The sequence below is a fragment of the Asterias amurensis genome, chromosome 3 (genome assembly GCF_032118995.1).
Source record: "Asterias amurensis chromosome 3, ASM3211899v1".
Classification (NCBI taxonomy): domain Eukaryota; kingdom Metazoa; phylum Echinodermata; class Asteroidea; order Forcipulatida; family Asteriidae; genus Asterias; species Asterias amurensis.
This window is the reverse complement of record NC_092650.1, coordinates 3332649-3356346: the sequence shown is the minus strand read 5'-3', so window position 1 is coordinate 3356346 and position 23698 is coordinate 3332649. Positions and strand designations below refer to the sequence as shown.

Sequence of the window (23698 nt, the reverse complement as noted above, 5' to 3'; positions counted from 1 at the left end):
AGTAACTCGAGATAAGACTATCCTGTGCCCGCTTTGAATGCCCCACGACGTGTGGTGTTTGTGTTGGGGGGAGGGCGCACTGCGTCAGCGAACATTCTGGGGTTTTGGTGACAATGACAACAGAGGGCGTTTTATACAAAATGGCTGCGCCCAAAAGCACAGTGCACGTGCACAAGAAGGCTCACAGTAAAGGCAAATACAATCATGGTAACAGGCAGAATAATGACGGAAAGGACGACAGGCCAGATGGAAGAGTTGGTCGACTTGATGAGCATACTATGGGCTACTATCGCCGGGTGTCTGAGACAATCAAAGATGGGTTTCAAGACAAGCTGGAACAGGGTAAGTTTTTTGTGTACAAAAAACCCATCCCATGCCATAGCATAGGGGCCATAGCCATGATGATGGCCGACCGGACCTTGGCCGTGGGTCCACCTGGCTTGCCACACACACGTCGAGATCCATTTTTTGCACAGCGACCGATCACTACTCTATATAGTTACCATGATAACATGTATTATTAATATTATTTTAACTATAGTATTAGGCCTATTATTAAGTATTATAGTTATACACACTGCACAGGAAGTTATTTTAAATTGTTTGAGCAATTTTGTTTTCATTCACTATTCAGTATGAAATACAGATCTAATTTACCTTTTAATTATCAGGTTTATAAATAAGATAGGAATTCCTTTTTGTAAAAATTTGTGAAAAAGTGGTGGGCCTACAGTACTGGCAGGATATACGAAATGTTTTTCAAAATGGAGTCTTCCATATGACAAACAGCGCCCTCTCTGTTGTGTCACTCAGTGAGAGATCTGGCAAAGTTGTTGTTATCATGAGAGTGAGATCTGCTACTTTTGATTCTTACACAGAAGCCATTGCTATGCTTTAAACATTTGAATTGACACGGAATGACCCCTGTTTCGGTTCGCACTAAATACCGACAAATCACGACAACTCACGACAACAATTTTTAAATGCACTTTATCAGAACATTTGAACATAAGTCAACCGTTAAATAAGGCACAAGAGTCATATGCATCTAAATCATCTTCAAACTGAGGGGGAAAAATTTTTTATTTTTAACTGTAAAAAATGTGTTTTTTTCCCTGAATTTAGTAACGAACGGAAATATTCGCCATGTTTTCGTTTGATGCACTTTGACGATTCTATTACACTGCAGGGGGCAGGGGAAATTTCTTAGAGCTGAGTTGTATTTTTTGTTTTTTGGGGGGGGTTTAGCTGCCGTTTTTTCTTTCTTCTTAGTAACTAAGCCGCCACTCTGGAATTCTGGAAGTTAAAAGGGGAGGTTTGAATATAATATTTATTTTGTTAAACTCCATGAGAGGCACATAAAATGGTAAATAATCATCTTGCATATTGCATCACCGCTGCGGTGTAATGGAATCGTCCAAGTACGTCGGAAGACAACATGGCGGATATTTCCGTTCGTTACTAAATTCGGGGTAAAAAACATTTTTTTTACAGTTACAAATACAATTGTTTCAACAGTTTGAAGGTGATTTGGTTGCATATGACTCTTGTGCATATATTTAATGGTTGACTTATGTTCAAATGTTCTGTTAAAGTGCATTTAAAGATTGTTGTTGTGAGGGGTCGTGAGTTGTCGGTATTTAGTGCGACCGCCTGTTTCAAATTTGGACAATCAGTTTCATACATGCATCTCTCCCTTACGGGCTTTAAAAGCCTTGTGTAAATGCATTAGATGTGAACATTTTGGACACTGAGATTATAGATTTCCAGCAAATTTTGACAACCGTCAAAGAAAATCCTGCCTCAAACCTTCTACATCTAAATCTACATCTATGACTTGAGGGAGGGCATCCCAGTCCCGCAGAGTTCTTGGAAAGCATCAATAATGTTTTACTTGTGAAATTTGTCTGACAGGTCAGTTCCTAGACAATGTCTTCGACCACATGGAAGGCGAAGAAGTGAAACTCTGTCAGAACCAGACCGTCTCTTTCATCCTGGAAGAGCTCTTACTCTTAGCGAGTCCCTCTCAGATCGGGAGATTTCTCGGCAGTGCCTTGGAGGGCTTCGAAGTCATACTGGCGGATAGATTCGCTGGTCATGTCGTCCAGAGGGCCCTCTTTCAGGCAGTGAAGTGCTTTGATGACGAGGGCGAAGGAGCTGAACTTCAGGAAAAGGGTAAGCTAGAGAAAACCCACAGCACAACAGCATTCTCCTTTATGCTGTTCTCACACTGTGGCGAATGTGCTTACGAATGGAAATATTTGACAATCCCTCAAGCTTCGCAACATTTGCCGTGTCTTCGTAAAGCGATGGTAGCAAATTCAGAACGTTCACAGGTGATTCTCCACCTCTTTACGAAGATCGGTCACTTAAGAAAGCGCTTCCTAAATTTCAGCGAATGTTGTGAAGAGAGTCATTCGCCATTGATTTACATATTAAGCGTTGGTACTTAGCCATTGGTCACGTTTGTAAAGCGTGCGTAAGCGTTGGCAACGTTTGTTAGCCATTCGGAAGGCATTGTCAAGCATTAGTAAGCATTCGTAATATATTCGTAGGATATGGTAAGGAGAGGTTGAGGGACGACCAAGAAAATATTCAGTATCCAATCGCAATTTTTGCCAAATTTGCCGCGAAATTCAAATATTCATATTCACAAGAAAATTTGCCACAGTGTGAGAGCAGCATTAACAGTGGTCGAGCTCAAGTGCTAGTTTTACCTCATAATAATGTTAACTAATGCTATTTTTAACTAGTTTTAAATTAACGGTCTCTAAAACCCTTTAGAGACCATTATTACTGTATACAAAATCGTCCCCATGCACCCAAACACATTTTTATTTGATTAATTAGCCAGGAAGTATCAGGCCTGCAAACATAGAGTGCCTGTAGTAATGATCAGTAACAGCATTATTCCTAATAATAACAATATTAAAGTCTAATGTAGTGCACGTATCTACCAACAAGGTACTCAAGGCGCTGAGTATTATACAAACTTTCAGAAAGATAGGTTATTGCAGTGATGGATTCTGAGACCCAATTGTGTTGCTTCTGATAAGGGTTAACAAGGTAGTACAAGGTAGCAGCCACAGCCAGGAACACAGGGGCGAACCCCTTCTCTTTTCGAAAATTGCTTTTGGTTCTTTGACATGCGTTACACAAGTGTCACGACTGGGGGATTCGAACCCACACTCTGCTGATCAGAAACACCAGAGTTTGAGTTTGGTGCTCTTTAGCGACACAACACTTCCTAAACCCCAATGATTCCTTTTGTTAACTAGTGAACCCCTACTCGTTACACACTTACAGTTCTCGCTATGGCTGAGCGGCTGCAAAGTAGCCTGGACTCGCTGATGATGGACACCTATGGGAGCTACGTTCTCCGTACCATGCTACAGGTATTAGGCGGGGTACGGGTACCAGACCAGGTATCCAGGAGCAAGTTGTCCATGCAACACCAAAAGAACGGTAATGTTTGTAGCGTTATTTATAGAAAAAGTTTTTTTTTGATTGAATATTTTCAACGTGATTTGATAGCAATTATATATTTGGTTTGCGGTAGCAGTGTGTATCTACTTGCCAATTTTGGTTAGTTCTTTAGAGTACTGTCTTTCTATCTACTACCGCGGAGTAGATTTTTTGGATTGTATGGGAGACTTCTCAATTCTGAAAAGAACTGTCCTGCTTTTTAACTTCTACCTGGGCAGAAGGTATAGAAAATCGGCTTGGACGACTACTTTAGCTTATAGGATCGCGATTAACCACACTACTGCAGAGTCAGTTCTTGGATTGGTCTCAACGTTTCAACTAGCTTGTTCTACATGTTGTGACAAAGTAGTTACGATGCCCCTTGTGTAAGAACGGCCATTTAAGAATTAGTCGCTACTCTTTAATTCTCTTAATCACTGCTTTTTCCCTGTATGGTGGCTTCTCTCTGCCTTCACTGTGGGTGTCACTTAGCAACTATGTTACGCATGGGGAAAAAACCCAGCTTAAATAAAATTTGCAGAGGTTTGTGTAGACTCACTTGACTATTTTAATTTACCGGTCGTTTTTGTTGTACTATTCAAATAGAAACTCGCAAGCCTGACAAGAAAACTGAAGTCCTTTTGGAGAACGTACCAGAGAGCATGCAGCTGAAGCTGAAGCTAATCACCAACTTGATCTTGAAAGCAGATAACTTTAATGGTAAATCATTCAATTGATTGTTAATTTTTTTAGCCCTCCTACTGTCTGACCAATTAATATCATCCTCAGTGGTTTTAAAGGCACACGTTGCCATGGATGGATGAGGTTGGTCCATATAAAGCATTTAAAAACCGTTTTTTATGAACTTACACTGTCAGCCATTTTATGGAGTCAAAAACTTGACTCCACAAAATGGACGACCGTGTTAGTTCGCAACGTAAATGGAAAACCATACGCTTTCGAGGCCTCCAGTGATGTTCAGTTGCGCTGTGCAATTGATTGACTCCAAGTTCAGGGGTTGCCCTTAACTTTTTTTTCAACTGGCCAGCAGGACCAGTTGGCTTGATTTTTCACTGGTCCGCCAGGTTTTTGACTGGTCCGTCAAATTTTTTATATGTTTTTTTAACTAAAAAAATACTGTTGTATACCAACTGCTCGATTTTTAATCACCGCTATTTCCAAATTCAACATGAATTGCAACGGCAACTTAACTGCACTGGAAGCCATACTTTATTTATGTGTACCAAGTTATTGTGTTCGTAAGGGGGCTCACTAATTTGAGAGTATTTTTTCTTTAAAAAAAGTAATAACAATAATCTTATTAAAATTAATTTAAAAACAGGTCAAATTATTTGTGAGAGCAAATTGGAAAATTTAACATGATCTTTATTTAGGTAATTTTTTAGTCTACGGTTTATTGTAAGCATTGGACATCGAAGTATTCTCAAGTACCAAGAACATTTGTATGAATTTGTTTTTATTGTATTACTTAACAAAAAAAAACCACTTTAAAACCGACTGTTAAAAATATTAACTTTTTATGTATTGCCTTCAAATCTACAGTGGGGAGGGTTTACGTGCGATCGCTTAAGTTATTTTATCATGTATAAACATTGCCTGTTTGTACTTTTAATATTAAGTATTCATAAACACAATACATCGTACCGATAACCGAAGTTCCCAAAATCTTCCCACTTTTGTCCAGAAAAAAAACAACAAAAAGGAGACATCAAAATAGTTGCAACATCCATGGAGAAGCATACATGTACGGCGTTTTACGGTATTATTTTAATTATGTGTACGGAATGGTCGGTGCCGGCGTCTGTTTTGTGAAGAAAAAATTCATTTAAAAGCAGCAAAAACAACTGCGCCTTTGTTAAACCATGGAGGTGTTGCATTCGAGAACCCAAGTATTTCTTGAAATTTGAACCCGCAAAAAAAACCCCGAAGCAACCGCGCATTATATTTGACCAATAAAACCATGGAGCAAAACTAGATCGCCCACCGATCGCCCGCAAAAAAACAAGCCCCAAATAACAAAAAAATTAAGCAAAATCAGGACGGAAGAACCATACTAATCCCAATTAAATACTCCTTTTTGCTCATCCAGAGTATCCTAACTTTGTAATTTTTGTTCAATGAAGCCTCACCGTCTCGCTCGTTTTTCGTAAACACGCTAGACTCTTTTCCCCACACGGAAATCTGCTCCGTTGACGACGACCATGCTGCTGCTGACAGAATGTGTTTTGCTTTGTGGTCTTTTGTCAAGGCGATTGAAGCTAGTTTTGTAAGCTATCGCGTACTTTCACCAATAGAGGGCGTCTATTCTCACGCTATCGAGTATTCTGAAACGCCCTCTAGCGATCAATGTTTCTTACACTTTTTGGCACACGTGAACTAATACGAAGACTACAAGCATTTGCGTTGCATGATGGGATTTTGCGCTGTGTGTACATGTGTATGTGTTATCGTGGGAAGTTTGCCAGCGTTCAGCAGCACTTCGGGTGATTTTTTTACGTTTTATCCAAACCTTGAGTGAATGTTTTTATGTTTTATTCGAGCCTAAAAATATTTAAATAATAGTCATAGTTCTGCCGATATTTTTGACTGGTCAGCCGGACCAGTTGGCAAGGTGTTTCAGCTGGTCCGCCGCGATTTCTACTGGCATTTGGCCAGCGGACCAGCGTTAAGGTCGAACCCTGCAAGTTTCCCCTACCCCCCCCCCCCCCCCCAAAAAAAAAAATGAATAATAAATTAAATAAAATATTAAAAAAAAACAATACAAAAAAACAATCAACCAATCATAATAAAAAATAAAAAGATAAATAAAATAAATTAAAAAATTTAAAATTTAAAAAATCGTAAATAAATAAACGCTACCCTTAGTGTATGACCTTAATTTGTATTTTTTTTTTTTTTGCAGAGTTCTTATTGAACCGAACGTCCAGTCCGGTCCTCGGGGTCATGCTCCTAGTACTCCATCAGTCAAGTCCAAAACTGTGTCTCCGTCTCTGCCAAAAGATACTCCAGAAATCCAAGGTGATGACCCCAACTGCAGACCAAGCTGAAAAGAAGTGAGTTTCATAACACATGAGGTCCTTTTCTGTAGATAATAATAGTCATAATAGATAACATTTGTATAGCGCTTTCCACAGGCGTTTCAAAACGCTTTAACATTGTCTGAAAAGATGTGCTTTAGCTGAGTCATAAATGAGCTGATTGAAGATGACTTAGAGGGAGCTTGTTCCAGCAAGTTGGTGCAGCCACTGAGAATGCTCTACCAGTGATAGACTATCACCATGGCGGGTAATCGTGCATGGGCCATTGGAAAATTTAAGATGGATGTTGGATGTTGATCGAAGGCTCATGGATGAAGAAGGCAACTTTTGTGAGATGGAGACTATTGATGTATGTAGGAGCAAGGCCATGGATTGCTTTGTAAACTAGGAGAAGAATTGATGATGTTTTCAAGACACAGTTATCATAGCTTGGGCAAGTCTCGCTCTTATTCAAAATTGTTGTGTAGCGAACTGAAAGTTATAACTGGACCGTAGGTCTGAGGCCAGTAATTTAAGTACCGGGCCAGTAAACTTGCGACTGTACAAAGATAAAACTATATGGAGCGCCCCAGATTGCAGAGTAGGGCTTTCAAAACCAAAGATAAATGTACGGAAACAGGCTTCGTACCCGCAAGCTTTCACGCTTTGGGCTCATAATTCAGTTTTTCTTAACAGCCTTTCACAAACTTTCTGTTCTCTTCAGTGTGCCAGTTGTGTAAGCCGATTTCATCGGTAGCCGTTTGTTCGAAGCCGTCTGTTTCGATTCCATCCTTCAAGTGATCTCCAGCGTTCTCCTGTCGGAGGTTTACCCTAAAAAGCTTTAGCAGGCAGAACGCCCCAGATTGCAGAGTAGGGCTTTCAAAACCAAAAGATAAATGTACGGAAGCAGGCTTCGTACCCGCAAGCTTTTGCGCCCGGCAAGCTTCCACGCTTTGCGCTGATCATAGTTCAGGTTTTTTCTTTTCAACAGCCTATCATATCCCTGATTTACTGACATACTTTCTGTTCTGTTCAGGGTGCCGGTTGTGTTTGCCGACGTCATCGGTAGCCGTCTCTTCGAGGTCGTCCTTCAAGTGATCTCAAGTGATCTCCTGTCGGAGGTTTTCCCCAAATGCTTCAGCAAGCATCTGGTGGACATGGCACTTCATCCTGTGGCTAACTTTGTCTTTCAGAAGCTGATTACAAGGGCTGCTCAGGAGGAGGAGGTGAGGAGCTCAGGGGGATGTGAATTTTTTTATTTTGTTTTTATATAATATTTTTTTATATTTAAAGGCACTGGACACTTTTGGTAATTGTAAAGACAAGTCTTCTCACTTGGTGTATCTCAACATATGCATAAAATAACAAACCTGTGTGAAGATTTGAGCGCAATTGGCCATCGAAGTTGCGAGATAGTAGTGAAAGACAAAATACCCTTGTCACACGAAAGCTTGTGCTTTCAGATGCTTGATTTCGAGACCTCAAAAATCAAATCGGAGCGAATTCGTCAATATTCTGGCTTGGGGCTCAAAACTGTAACTGCCAAGGATTACAACTAAGTTTTTGATACATCTTGGAAGTGGTAGAAGGTTCACAAGGGGTTGCTCTTACAAAAATCAAGTATTGTTATCTGATATTCCTATCATTTCTGATTTTACTGAAATATTGCATACATGTTTGTATAAGTCTTTTTTAGGTATGGCGGACGTGATAGGGGTGTACTGTTTGGTTGTATAATAATCATACTAATAATAATAATAATAATAATAATAATAATAACAAATTCTTATATAGCGCATTTCACAATAGCCGTATCAAATTAGTGCCCTGGTCATTGGTCCAATAACATCCCTGTAATGTTTCTCAGCTCCCTGAGCTGCTGGGAGTATACAGCCCTGAGCTGCTTGTAAGGCGCTTGTGACTTTTTCATACACAATTTCAACCTCTACCCTCGCAGGTACCCGTTTATGGTGAATCACACATATTTACCCAAACCTATAGTGTTGTAGCATTGTGTCCGCCATATCTCTCTCTCAGAGGCTTATTGTGATACTTTGTTTAATTTCAGTTTTTAGAGATTTTTAGGAAGATGTGCCCAAACATTGAGGCAATTCTTGGAGTCAATCACATGGGCGTGGTGCGAAGTCTGGCAGAAGCATGCATGCATCATCCCGACAAACAAAGTAAGAAAACTCAGAATAGACCCCTTGCATGTGATGTCACAAGCTGAAACAGCGCCCTCATTGAGGTCAATCGTTGATTTTGACGTCCTTTCTTGAAACACTTAATGAAGGAGAAACTCCTATAATCAGCCACTTACTTTTTACTACACATAGCCATAAACTGCATCGGTAGAATGTCCCCGGCACCAGGGCCCAGTTTCATGGCTCTGCTTACCACCAGCACGGAATCGGCGCTTACGGGAGCAGGGAATTCTGTGCTGACGGCAAGCCTATTTCATGGGTTAGCGGCGAATTTTGGCTTTTGTGCGTGCATACTCCACGTTACTAGGCATTCTACGCTTAAAGTCTGGCGCAAAAATTTGGCGCTTGCACGTAAGCGGGGAATCGTGTTCGTCAGCGCAGAATTCGGCGGTAAGCAGAGCCATGAAATTGGGCCCTGGTTGGTAAAGATCTAAAGGACACCTTGGATTAACCAACTTGGTGCACCAAGCAAGGTTGACAGACTGTGGAACCTAGCTATGAAGCATGGACAAACATTATATGAGATTAGCGCAAAGGCTGTGAGTTTTTTGGTGTGAGCCCGGAATGACGTTAAGCTATTCGAACGTACCTTGGGCAGATTGGGGTCGACGCACCCACAATTCCATGTACAGCTACAGGCCTGCTTTGATTATGTTGACACAGCCCCTTTTTGTGCAATTATAATGTAGGTCACTTCAGTTGGTAAGCAGTTTGCGACGGCTAATTTCTTTTATTTTTTTTCATTTGTTTATCTGAAGATGAGTTCTTACAGGCTGTGCTGTCAGCGTTCCATTGTTGGGAGCCAAAAGAAAGACAATCTACCTGTGTACGTCTAATTGCTGGAATGGCCACGCATGAGGTGTTCTTCAAACAGGCAACGGAAAGCGAAGAGTCTGATGAACCAAAAAAGGTAGCCATAGTGTGAAATGATTGAAACACTTTTGACGTCGAAGGAGTAAAATTTGGTTGAGTTATGGTGTTAAACAAGGGAATAGATGGATTGCAATAGGTGTCATCACGAATTGTGCACGCATGAAGAGCTACCATTGGCTGAGAGTCACGCGCTGTGTGTACACGTGTGCATTTTACCCTTGTTTATACATCAAAGATCCCGGTCGATGATGCGTATTGCAACCAATCTATATAAGCGCGGCAACGTGTTAATAAAAGGCCGTTAAAAACCGGCAGGGTCGTGACCTTGCAATAAAAGCCCATGTGGAAGGTGAGAGTCTTTATCGCAACCCCTTGACCCTGCAAGGTTTTAAACGATCCAGCTGAGCTGTTGACGGCATGTGGATTGGGTTTTTCAGTCCCTACCTGATCAAATGTGCAGGGACCTTATAAACAAGCAAGGTCCTTAAATGTTTAAATCTAATTAATGTGCATTCTTGTACTCTTTATCTGCCCGAGGAATGAAATAAATATAAATATAATTTTTATTTTATTTTATGCAGTCCAGTCTAACCAATGTGGATTACCACGGTGCCGTACTGCTCCAGCAGATGTTGAAGTTCACTCACTGTGGACCCGTCATAGCTGGTTTCCTGTCGATGACTGAGGATGATTTGGGTGCAGTGGCTTGCTCAGTGCCAGGTAGCTACCTCCTCCAGGCATTCATGGCGTGCACCAGGGTCAACGAGAAGAGGAAGGAACGATTTGCCCTCAAACTGAAGGTAATTTTGGGTCAACGTTAACCGTCTGTAAACCTTTGGTTTTTTGGAACCCCTTCGAGTGTGTCAGTTTTGTGAACCCCTTTGATTCTATATAAATGAAGATATATATACAATAAAACATACCCATGACTATTTCTTAGTCCAACTCTTTACTTAAAGCCATTGGGCACTTTCGGTAAACAGTATTGTCCAAGGCCCACACTTTGTGTATCACAATTTATATATAAAATAACAAACCTGTGAAAATTTAGGCTCAATCGGTCATCGGAGTCGGGAGCAAAAAAAACGCGGAAAAATCCACCCTTGTTTCCGCACGTTTCACCGTGTCATGACATGTGTTTAAAGTAAATCCGTAATTCTCGTCATAGAGAATTGATATTGCTTGAATGTTTTCTCAAAAAATAAAGTATTTCATGGAATAATATTTCCAGAGAAGTCTTTCACCATTACCTTCTGTAAACCAGGTTAAATTATTTGTAAATCTGTGAACTCTTTTCTTTTTTTCTGTAACGAAAGTGTCCAATGGGTTTAACTAAAATTTACCCAGTCAGTTTCCCTTGTGATTTACAACTTAAAACTAAAGGTCAATTTACAGTTTTATAGTCAACTGTTGAGATCAGATACACCAAGTGAGAAGACTGGTCTTTGACAATTACCAATAGTGTAATAATGTGTACATTAAACATTTGACAAAAAGAAAAGAAGTGACTTTCTTTTTCAACATCCTCCAATTCTTATATATTGCACCTGGAAACAAAGCACTTACTCATGATTTTATACTTCGTTTCATCTCATTGTTCTGTGAAGACCCATTGTGTGAAGATTGCATGCCATAAGACGGGCAGCCACTTGATCGAGAACATCTTCAAGGCGGTATCCATTAAGACAAAGAGAGTCCTTTGTGAAGCACTTGCCGAGAAAAGCAGACAACTTCAGAATGATTTTTGTGGTAAGTTGGACTCTGAAGAAGTTAATAATAATCTATTATAATTTGGGAGGCTAATCATCCTTACTCGCAGCTAAGAGCTGAATTGCGAAGGACGCGGCTACAACGTGTTCGATAAAGCAGGCTGCCAGCCACATCAACCCATTATGACCACGGAGCACAGCCAAGATCGAAAGTGTTTGATTTTTCCCCGAGGGAGGAAAACCCACATGGCACAGCAGAGAACCAACGCACAACTCAACTTGCACAGTGCAGGCAGAGAGAAGCCACCATACAGGGAAAAAGCAGTGATTAAGAGAATTAAAGAGTAGCGACTAATTCTTAAACGGCCGTTCTTGCACAAGGGGCATCGTAACTACTTTGTCACAACATCTAGAACAAGCTAGTTGAAACGTTGAGACCAATCCAAGAACTGACTCTGCGGTAGTGTGGTTAATCGCGATCCTATAAGCTAAAGTAGTCGTCCAAGCCGATTTTCTATACCTTCTGCCCAGGTAGAACCGGGGTCACCTTGGTGAGAGGCGAGCGCTTTACGCACAAGCCAACTGTGCCACCCATAACAGTTGTGTCTTCCACTTTTAGCAACATAAGTAACGTGGACTATTTCAGGCCTGAATGCTTCGTTTTTTTTAAAGGGCAAGGGCACCAAGGTTTTTTCTCCTTAGTAAAGGGCACCCTACAAATGAAGTAGTTGTAAATTTCTACTGGAAAATTTCAAGGGCACCAAGGCAATGACAAGGGGGCATAGGGGCAATCACCTCCGTTGCCTCCATGAAGTATCAGGCCTGCTATTTGATCAGATTTGAGCACTATTAAAGGCCTTGTCACACAAAGCCACTTTTTATGGGCTACTTGAAGGCAACCAACTACAGAGCTTGCTGCCCGACCACTTTGATAGCGCATGAGTAAATTTTCAAACATTGTCTGACGATCCCAAAGAAAAATCTGTGAACATTTATATGTGATGTCTTTTCTTCTTTAAGATTGCGTGGAACTGGTTGACTATAAATTGCCTCGTGTGACATGGCCCTAAGTTCTTAATTTTATGTTTTGCCACGTTCTGACTTCTGTCACTACAATACAACACAGCATCCACCTACATGACCTTTGACATACAAACAGACATCAACAATACGAACAACCCAATCTTTGTCACCGAATCAATTTTTTATTTATCGGAAGATCCTCTCTCATTTTATATTTCTGACATCAACATTGAAAGTTGTTTTTCTTGACTTCACTAGGCAAGTTTGTTTACAAGAACTTGGCTATTGTCATCAATACGAAAACTTGTGTCTTTCTTTGTATTTTTCTGACATCAACGTTGACACCTGTCTCTTCCTTTGTTTTTCTTGACTTCACCAGGCAAGTTCGTTTACAAGAACTTGGCTATTGTCATCAATACGAAAACTTGTGTCTTTCTTTGTATTTTTCTGACATCAACGTTGACACCTGTCTCTTCCTTTGTTTTTTCTTGACCAGGCAAGTTCGTTTACAAGAACTTGGCTGTTGACCTCTTCAAAAATCGTCGTCAAGACTGGGAGGATCTCCAAGGGAAGACAAACAAGAAGAGAGAACTCTTTGCTGACATCATCGATGATGACGAACCTGCTGGTGAGTTCATACTTTTTAAAGGCACTGGGCACTATTATACACATATTGACTGGCAACGAGGTAACTAGTGTATGTCTTTTCTCTTGAGGGACTTTGAGTGACCAATTAGACAGAGGGAAATAGGCCTCTCATTGGTTACTCACAGGCCCGAGGGGAAATAGACATACATAGTTACCGAATTATGCCAGTCAATATGTGTCAATATTTTATATCACACCTCGATCTTAAATGTGAAATAAGAACAAGAATCTGGAAAAGAAAGGATGTTTTGAAGTTGCTGTTCACGGTTCACGTCAAGAGAGGGCGCTGTAACCAGGCATTATTTTCAAAGACTTTCCCGCAAAACACATGCGCACGATCACTAGACTGTATTAGTTCATCCCACATGACTTTGTTTCAGCCAACCAGAATACAGAACAAGCAAGAGATGTGTTTTAATGGTAATAACTCAAAATAATTGTTAGCATAAAACAGACTTGGTAACGATCAATAGAGAGCTGTTGATAGTATAAAACATTATGAGAAACGGCTCCCTCTGAAGTAACTTTCTTTTTAGAAAGTGGTAGTTTGTCACTCAGATATATAAAAGACTTGAGCGGAAGCCCTTGATTATGAATCTGAAAGCACATAAAGTTGTGCAACAAGGGTGTTGTTTCTTAAACTGTGAAATATTTTAACATTGAAACCGTCCTTGACAGAAGTTTGTAGGCAGTCAGCCTTTATTTAGGTTGCCATGGGTTTGCGTGTCGTCGCCGAGCGTTTCAGAGCACTGGAATCAACCTCAGGGCCCAATTTGGAGAGCTGCTTAAGAAGAAAATGTTGCTTAATATTTACCTGCTAAGCAAAAAGAAGGATGCCGGTTACAGTTTGTAATTGTAAAATGGCTAGCCGTTGCCTTATTCTGGTAGGCAAATTTGTATTGTGCTTAGCAACTTGTTATGTTTAACCAGCTCTATGAATTTGGGCCCTGTTGTTTCAGCTAGGCCTAGTTAGATATTTTTTTAATTTCTTTTTACACTCGTGGCCGACGGCCAAATTACAGTAAAAAATAGTTTACATATAAAACATATACAGCTAGCTTTTTCTGACTTTGCGATGAAGATAAATTTTTGAAAAGATTTGTTCATCTCAAGTTTCTTCTGCAACATTCTTGTGTTGTTCCTTCAAGGTAAAAAGAAAAAGAAGCTGGCGTCGGAAGACACTGAGATGAAACATCTACCCTACTCTGAAGAGATAGACACAATTGGTATGGAAGAAGAGGGAGATGCGACCGAGGAAACTCCTAAGGAGGTAAATTAAGATTAGAAGAGAATTTTTCTACCACAGTATTTCATCCTTTTGTAATTTTTAACAGCTTCAGTCCTTGTGTTATGATAATGTATTAAAGACAGTGGACACTATTGGTAATTACTCAAAATAATTATTAGCATGAAACCTTACTTGGTTACGAGTAACGGGGAGGGGTTGATAGTATAGAACATTGTAAGAAACGGCTCCCTCTGAAGTGACATAGTTTTCGAGAAAGAAGTATCTTTCCACGAACTTGATTTCAAGACTTTAGAATTAGATTTTGAGTTCTCGAAATCAAGCATCTGAAAGCACACAACTTCGTGTAACAAGGGTGTTTTTTTTTCTTCTTTCATAGTTTTCTCGCAACTTTGTCGACCAATTCAGCTCAAATGTTTACAGGTTTGTTATTTTATGCACGTGTTGAGATACATTAAGTGAGAAGAATGGTCTTTGGCAATTACCAATAGTGTCCAGTGTCTTCAATTTAGGTTCTTTTATTTTTGAATAATTAGGTCCTTAGTGCTTAATTAAATTACTCTTTTATTTGAATGCCAAACAATCTCTTTTTTTCTTTTCCTTTTTCAGGATGAGATAGACGAAATCTTTGGGAAAGCTGATGGTACATCCTCCAATAAAAAGAACAAACGGAGAAAACGATCGAGCCATTCCAAGACGGACGTCACAGAAACCTCGGGCACAGAGAGTGCAAGAGCAACAGGAAGAAAGTCTAAGGACATTGAAAAGGAAGACAGCGAGCCTACAGATGACGTCAAGGAACTAGATGACCATAAAGAGGGCAGGAAGAGAAAGAATAAAAAACATAAAAAGAGTATAGGAACTTAAAAATTGTTTGACAGTTTGATCTGTTGTGGGTCTAATTGCAAGAACTTGTAAAGAGTGGGTGTGGCCTCACCATGTGTCATCGCCTAAAATGGCCCATTGCCTTTAAAGACACTAGACACTATTGGTAATTGTCAAAGACAAATTGTCAAAAGTCTTCTCACTTGGTGTATCCCAACATATGCACAAAATAACAAATCCGTGAAAATTTGAACTCAATTGGTCGACTAAGTTGCAAGATAATAATGGAAGAAAAAAACACTGTTGCACAATTTTGTGCGCTTTCAGATGCACATTGAATGACTTCAGCTGATGAAGTCTTGTATTATTTGAGCGAGACAAAAACCTCTTTCTCAAAAACTATGTCACTTCAAAAGGAGCCTTTTCTCACAATGTTTTATACTATCAACAGCTCCCCATTGCTTGTTACTAAGTAAAGTTTTATATGCAAACAATTATTTTGAGTTATTACCAATAGTGTCAAATGCCTTTAAAGAAAAATTATATTTTTGGTCTTTTTAAACTGTTCAATTGTTTAATCCTTTAAAAATGATAATCACATTTAAACTAACATCTGAACATTTCATTTCATAAGGGGTCAAGTTTTTGAAATATCGCCGGAAAAAAAAGGAGCAAATATGTCAACACAGGAAGAATAATCATTAAAATTAATACACAATCTGTTCCAGATTCATATTTTGGTGCATAAAGTTAGTTTAATAAAGTTAGTTTAATAAACACATTACTCCAAATTGAAATGTTTCTCAATAAAACTTTACACTTTTAAAAGTTGTTATTATTGCCTTGAAGGCAGTGGACACTATTGGTAATTACTCAAAATAATTATTAGCATAAAACCTTACTTGGTGACAAGTAATGGGGAGAGATTGATGGTATAAAACGTTGTGAGAAACGGCACTCTCTGAAATGCCATAGTTTTCGAGAAAGAAGTAATTTTCAACGAATTTGATTTCGAGACCTCGGATTTAGAATTTGAGGTCTCGAAATCAACCATCTAAATGCACACAACTTCAAGTGACCAGGGTGTTTTTTATTTCATTATTACCTCGCAACTTCGACGACCAATTGAGCACAAATTTTCACAGGTTTGTTATTTTGTGCATATGTTGAGATATACCAAATGAGAAGACTGGTCTTTGGCAATTACCAATAGTGTCCACTGTCTTTAAACATTTGACAGTGGCATGTGAATAAACAAGTAACAAAGATTAAAACAATTGTGTTTTTATTTTATTTCCAAATTTAACATCAGCCCCCCCCCCTCCCTACAACCTTGACCCATGGTAGCGGTGTTTTGAGGCTACAATCGAGGCGTGATACTTGAAGAGAAAATGTGTAGTCTGGCCCCGTACACTATGGCTTTACGTAGTTTTCCAACCTCGGGCTGTGACATTGCTGTAGAAAGGTAGATAATTTAATATCAATGAGTGCGGTGCCTGGTGCATAACTGTGTATCACTGGTGCATGGTTTATACAGAAGAAAAAAATACTACAAATAAAGAGAAAATGATGTTTTCTCACGAGAAGTTACCTTTGCCTATAACCAAGCGAAAGGTACAAACCTACTAAACGTAAATGCAGGCATATTCGACAAATTTTGGTCCCATAAATGGCCGACCGTGTTAAGCCCTTTTCACACTACAATGCCATTTCCCGGAAAAATACTCCCGGGAAAATCCCGAGAGTTTTTAACCCCATCGCCACCCCAGCAACCGTTCTCACTATCCCAATTTGGTAACTTCCAGGAGTAATTTCCCAGGATTTGCACGATCGTTTCACACTTACTATCAAACCCCAGGAAATGTGGTAAACAGGTCAGCCCATGCGGAAGTTACCAATGTTTGTGGACGGAAGTCCGTTCCCACAATGCCACGCGTGCATGCTGTTGTTTACGGCGGCCGGCTGCAAACGTACATGTACTTCTTTCCACATGCGACCCAAAAATAATGGCACATCAAATGTGGTGACGAATGATAGTTTTCAACCAACATTGAGGCGGGGCCGGGGGTGGGGAGGGCAACCAAAGTTTCGAACATTGAAGTGGAGGGGGGTGGAGCAACCAAAGTTTGCAACATTGAAGCAGGGGGGGGGGGGGGCAACCATAGTTTGCAACATTGAAGCAGGGGGGGGAGAGGATGGTGCTTCGAAATAAAGACAGAGGATGGTGTTTCTAAAGAAAAAAAATTGTACTTTTTGAATTCGTGAGGCGCCGAGGGGGGGGGGGGTGGGGGGAGAGGATGGTGCTCGGGAAGAAACCAATTGTAATTTTTGAATTCCTTATTTATTCATGATAGAGGCGGGGGGTGGTGCTTCGAACGGAATTTATTTAAACCTGTTTATTTTAGGTTTCAGATGAAGAAAAAATTGAGGGAAATAATTTTAATGCAGATTGGTATATGAACAGCAACTTAAGAAATGTTAAGCTTTCACATTGAAACTACTCAATTTGATATTTATTGGTCACAATACCAAACTTGGAATATATGTATCAGGCAATTAATTAGGCAAAGGCAATATGCCAAAAGAAAACAGTCATTTCAACATAAACTTCATTGTCGAACATCGGTTGCTTGTACAAGTTGCATTCTGTGACTAGAACCTATATCTACCTTGTGAGGGCGCTGTAACCTAAAACTTTACCAAGCAGTCGTCATGTCGATGAAATTTCTCTGGTCACCAATGCATTAGTTGCAAGTATCTGTTGGTACTGAAAGGGTTAATACTGCGTACCTTATCATAATGATATCCACCTTAATTAAGGACTAAACTTTCCTTCTAATTTTGATCTCAGTTGTTTTGAGTGAGCGGAAACCCGAAAAGTCACGCCACCTAATTCCTTCTTCGTTCGTAGTGACCTCATTGAAGTATCTCCCGTTTAAATTGGAGTGGTAGCAGAAACCGTACCACCAGGCTCCGTGGCATTGCTTAGCGCAGTTATAACCCCAGGCATCGTTGTCTCGGTCTTTGGTCGTAAAGGCCCGGTTATTGTGGTATGATAACTGGTCTCCTGTAAGATAACACACGTAGCCATTATAGTCACGTGTAATTGATTTGTTTCGAACATAACTTAGGCCGACAGGGTGTGATTAGAAACAAATTTATCAATTAATGGAACTTCTTTTTTTAAGTTACAGTTTAATAATATAGTTCGAAAATTGCTATCGAATTTCAAAGCAACTTTTATTTGTTATAATTTTCCCCTCCAAATTGTGGTTTACGATTCAATAAAAATGTTTCTTACAAATTTGAAATTGCTAAATTCAATTTCCTCTTTTTCGGTTAGTTTTGGCTGCATGGGATGCAAAATTCTACTCCTCTTTTTTGTCTGGAGTTGAGAAAACATAGACAATTTCCCCTCCACTTTTAAAGGCACTCCAGACACTATTGGTTACTACTCAAAATGATTATTAGAAACCTACTCGAACTAGCAATGGAGAGATGTGAACATTGCGAGAAACGGCTCCCTCTGAATTGGAACGTAGTTTTTGAGAAAGGGGTGATTTCTTATTCAACTCTTTGAATCACGATGCTGCTCTTCTGTCTTTCATTGACACCTACCAAAAACAATCGGTCACAGCGATGGACACAGAATACCCTGCAATATTTCTGTATTACTACGAAGTATCCACTTATAGCATCTTACCTGCGGTTCCCGAGTAGCTTCCCAACGACAGCCTGTAGTTGTCGCTAACATCGGCGATGCTGAACGACTCATACACGGCAAAGCCGGTATCGTCGTCGAAGCCTGTGAGATCTACGCGGAGTTCGTACTCGCCCTTAGCAGTCAGACGGTGCAAGTTGTCGTTACCGAGCCAAAACTCTCCTTCTAGATTCCCAAAGCCCCGGCTGTAGCTGGCAAAATCCAAATAGAAATCTACACTGCCGTCCTGACGCCGCTGGAAAACCTATCGAAGACAAATTAACGCACATCGTTTTGAATGGGTTTGTGTTCACCTAACATTTTAGACTTTACACTTCTAAAAAGGTGTATTTTGGATGGAAAGTCCGCCATTGTCTTACCGTCCAGCCTCCGCCGTCTGTCTCCATATCACAGTACACATCGAATGGTGCACCGCAGTCCGGCTTTACGGCGTAAACGTCACTGCATGCCTGACCTCTTGCGAGCACGTCGGAACAATCTCTGACTCCTTATATAAAAAACGAGATGATGATTTTAGTATAGATGGAAAACAGAATACCAGGACAAGATTGAAATGAGAATCATCTACTATATCCCTCTTAATATTTGTGCATGACGTCATAATTCTTACCCAAAATGAGGCTATGGGCGCACTTCCCCCATCACTTGCAGTGGCTGCGCCCATCGCCTCGTTTTGGTTTAGCATTGTGACGTACCTCATGCATAAATAATATTAAGAAAGGCTTATATCCCTCTCTTTAAAGACACTGGACACTACTGGTAATTACTCAAAATAATCGTTAGCATAAAACTTACTTGGTAATGAGCAACGGAACGCTGTTGATGGTATAAAACAGTGTAAGAAACGGCTCCCTCTTAAGTAACGTAGCTTTCGAGAAAGAAGTAATTTCCCACTAAAATATTTGATTTGAATTTGAGACCTCAGCTAAGGTCTCGAAATCAAGCGTCTGAAAGCACACAACTTGTGTGACAAGGGTGTTTTTTCTTTCTTTATTCTCTTGCAAATTCGACGACTACACAGGTTTGTTATTTTATGCATAATAATGTCGAGTTACACCAAGTGAAAACACTAGTCTTTGACAATTACTAAAAGGCGTCCAGTACCTTTAAACATACAAACTCTCTTAATGTAAAAGAGTGAAAAAACACTCCTTTTGTCCGCCATACCACTCTTGCAAAGAGCCATATGACGAAAAACTCTTTTTAGAGTGAAAGACGGGTACTTTTAACTCAATTTAGAGTGAAGTTTGTTCCAATTTCACTCAAAAAGAGTAACACAGATTGACTTTCACTCTCAAAAGAGCGAAAGTGATACCACTCGGAGTGAAAACACCCTTGTCGTCGCACTTTTGTGTACGAGTAAATTTGAACGCATGTTTATAATGGACAGTTTAAGGTGTAATGCTTACGATCAGGTGTGGAGGGGGGGCGAGTACGTTTCGAATGGTGATTAAATAGACCCCTTGCATAATGTCGCCACTGAGGTCCATAAAGGGCCATCTTTGGCGGAGAGTAATGCGCAGCGCGTCACCGCGTTGATAGATTGACATTAAAGGTGGCCGCCAATGCTAGGGCTCGTTTGTGTACAACAGTATCCCCTGAACAAAGTCTTGGATATTTAAGAGGAAGTGTTGTCTGCTTGTGTCTATTTCTACCTCCATGATTTAAAGCCATTGGATCCTTTCGGTAAACAGTATTGTCCAAGGCCCACACTTCGTATATCACAACTTCTATATCAAATAACAAACCTGTGAAAATTTGGGCTTAATCGGTCATCGGAGTCGGGAGAAAATAACGGGAAAACCCACCCTTGTATCCGCGCGTTTCGCCGTGTCATGACATGTGTTTAAAATAAATCCGTAATTCTCGTTAACGAAAATTGATATTGTTTGACTGTTTTCTCAAAAAGTAAAGCATTTCATGGAATAATATTTCAAGAGAAGTATTTCACCACTACCTTCTGTAAACCCTGTAAGTTATTTGTAAATCTATGAACTTTATTTTTTTTTGTTCTGTACCGAAAGGGTCCAATGGCTTTATAAACCATGATTGTGAGCAAACAAAACCTACCATAGATCAACGTACATGTAGATACTGACTCCGGGAGCTCTTCCACCTGACGCCCAATGACTCCCATTTCACGTATTGTGTCTTTTAACTGAAGTGTTGTGTTTCTTAGTGCGACAGTTACCTTCTGTTGGTTGGTCGAAACTGCAGTCTGCAACTCACTAACCATTCGACGTGTTTCCTCTTGCTCAGAGGTGGCTGTTTCTTGGTTGGTTGATATTGCAGCCTGCAACTCACTAACCATTCGACGTGTTTCCTCTTGCTCAGAGGTGGCTGTGTCTTGGTTGATTGATATTGTAACCTGCAACTCACTAACCATTCGACGTGTTTCCTCTTGCTCAGAGCTAGCTGTTTCTTGATTGGTTGATACTGCAGCCTGCAACTCACTAACCATTCGACGTGTTTCCTCTTGCCCAGAGGTGGCTGTTTCTTGGTTGGTTGATATTGCAACCTGCAACTCACTAACCATTCGACGTGTTTCCTCTTGCTCATAGGTGGCTGTTTCTTGGTTGGTTGATATTGCAGCCTGCAACTCACTAACCATTCGACGTGTTTCCTCTTGCTCAGAGCTAGCTGTTTCTTGATTGGTTGATACTGCAGCCTGCAACTCACTAACCATTCGACGTGTTTCCTCTTGCCCAGAGGTGGCTGTTTCTCGGTCGGTTGATATTGCAGCCATCGTACGTCTTGTGTCCTCCAGCTCCGGTGAAACAGTTTCATGATTGTCAGTCATTATTACTTTGAGCTCTTTCACCTGGTCTTGTGTGTTTCTGAGTTCATCGTCAAGAATGACTAAGTAGTTTTCTACAATAAGCCTTAACTCGTTTACCTTACTATTTGTGTCTACATTACATGAAACCGTTCTCTGATGTCTGGAAGCTTCAACTTGTAGTTCAACTTGAGCTTTCACGATCAAAACGACCAAGAGCGAACGTATAAACAACCCCATCTTGCTCAATTAACTGCAACTCCAAAACACGACTCCTTTCGTTGCTGAATAGAGTAGAAGTGTATAGATGAGTGAGCAACAGCCTATCTGTAGATCGTTTTATATTGAACAGATGGTACCCGCATTAAAGTTTGTTTTTCTGTGGTCCATTTTAGCGATCGGGCTTGCATATTCATGATCGGTGATGGTATTAGCGATCGGTCATGCATATTCACGACCGGTGATGGCTTTTTGCAATCAGTGGTCAACTTTAGTGATCGGTAATAACTTTTTGCAATCGGTCAACTTTTAGTGATCGGTGGTGGCTTTTTGCAATCGGTCAACTTTAGTGATCGGTGGTGGCTTTTTGCAATCGGTCAACTTTAATAAATTAGGAATAAATTACACTCACCAGCGAGTTGACTGACTTGCCAAACATTTTTAGAAGAGTACCATTTTATACCCAGATAACATACATACATTGGGCAATCAGTTATTCCAAATTATTACCTTATTGCAATCAAGATTTATTAATATCAAATCACATTACTTTGTCATTTTTTAATTGTTTCGACAATCTTAAGACATTCTGTGCCACAGCTTTGACACCCTGCCTTGAAAATTGCATATTATGACCAATGTCGGTTCAATGCCGGCCCAATGGTGGCCGTTACCAAATCAGTATTGGCACAAAAAAGTTGTTTTATACCATTATTTGCCAAAATGGTGTGCCACTTCGAAACCAGTATTGGCACAGAAAAAGTTGTCTATACCATTTTGTCAAAATGGCGTGGCGCTAAACAAAAAAGTATTGGCCCAGAAAAGATTGTCTATGGTGCAGCTACAAAACCAGTGTTGGCCCAATAAAGGTTTTCTACCATTTTGCCAACATGGTGTGCCGCCAACAAACCAGTAGACAGATGACAGAAAGTAAAACTTTCATTATCAGAAGAAAATTCAACCAGCATTTTAACTCGTAAGTTTTTATTAATAAAATAAAAATGCAAAAAGTGTATCAAATATATTAAATTTAAATGAAATTACTTTGCAATAAAAAAGTTCATTACAATAAAGTGTAGTTGTCCATGAAAAACAAAAAACATAAAAAATGAAAAAAAAGGAGCAATGAATAAATCAAATTAAAAATGCTATGTAAAAACCAATAAAATAATAAAGGAGGTATATACATTTTAGAATATTTTTTTATTAATAGTATTCGGTTTCTCAAAATGCCGGTACCATCAGGGGTCGATTTCACAGAGAGTTAGGCCTAGTCCTAACTTAGGACATAGTCCTTGGAGATATAAGAAACGTATGGCTAGTCCTAAGTAGGACGATTAACTCTTCCTAACTCGAGATAAGACTAGTCTTAACTCTTTGTGAAATCCACCCCAGCTTCAATAACTTGCATGGGCTAATTCCTTTTTAAATATCAAGTCGGTTTAGTAATTAGAACATATTTCTTTACCGTTTTGCCAAAGCCAGTATTGGCATGATTGGCCCCGAAAAGGTTTTCTATATGACACCATTTTGACAAAAATTGTGTGCAGCTACAAAACCAGCATTGGCTCAGTGAGAGGTTTTCTGCCTGTTTTCCCAAATGGTGTGCCACAAAACCAGTATTGGACCACTGCAGGTTTTCTACCACTTTCCCAAAATGGTGCACCGCTATACAAAACCAGCATTGGCCCATTAAAGGTTCATCATTTTGCCGAAACGGTGTGCCGCACAAAACCAATATTGGCCAAGACAGGCAAACCTCCGTCCTAACTAAAATAGTTTGCCTCTATAAAACCGACATTGGCCCAGTGTGGGCACTTTACGAGCAAGGACATGCCGCTTGACCGGAAGAAGGCCAGCACTGGCCCAATTCTGGCTCAATATCATCATCATAATTAACGGCACCGTATCGAAACTCGACGCCGGTACATGCCACCATTGGCCCGATACT

General features: G+C 40.1%; 2 protein-coding genes across 2 annotated transcripts; one reads left to right on the top strand and one right to left on the bottom strand.

Moving 5' to 3' along the window:
- The first annotated feature begins 142 nt into the window (after positions 1 to 142).
- LOC139935230 (nucleolar protein 9-like) lies at positions 143 to 16296 on the top strand. Its single transcript, XM_071929730.1, has 13 exons — positions 143 to 342; positions 1915 to 2175; positions 3307 to 3465; positions 4072 to 4185; positions 6389 to 6539; positions 7540 to 7729; positions 8572 to 8686; positions 9466 to 9617; positions 10162 to 10380; positions 11188 to 11329; positions 12809 to 12940; positions 14109 to 14230; positions 14816 to 16296. The coding sequence occupies exons 1-13, from the start codon at positions 279 to 281 to the stop codon at positions 15071 to 15073; spliced, it is 2079 nt and encodes a 692-aa protein (XP_071785831.1). The 5' UTR covers positions 143 to 278; the 3' UTR covers positions 15074 to 16296.
- A 1193-nt stretch (positions 16297 to 17489) lies between these two features.
- Positions 17490 to 21870, bottom strand: LOC139935033 (uncharacterized). The gene is made up of 5 exons (XM_071929484.1): positions 21496 to 21870; positions 20823 to 21345; positions 19112 to 19236; positions 18735 to 18996; positions 17490 to 18098 (listed from the first exon to the last, which is right to left on the bottom strand). The coding sequence occupies exons 1-5, from the start codon at positions 21766 to 21768 to the stop codon at positions 17854 to 17856; spliced, it is 1428 nt and encodes a 475-aa protein (XP_071785585.1). The 5' UTR covers positions 21769 to 21870; the 3' UTR covers positions 17490 to 17853.
- Between the last annotated feature and the right edge of the window lie 1828 nt (positions 21871 to 23698).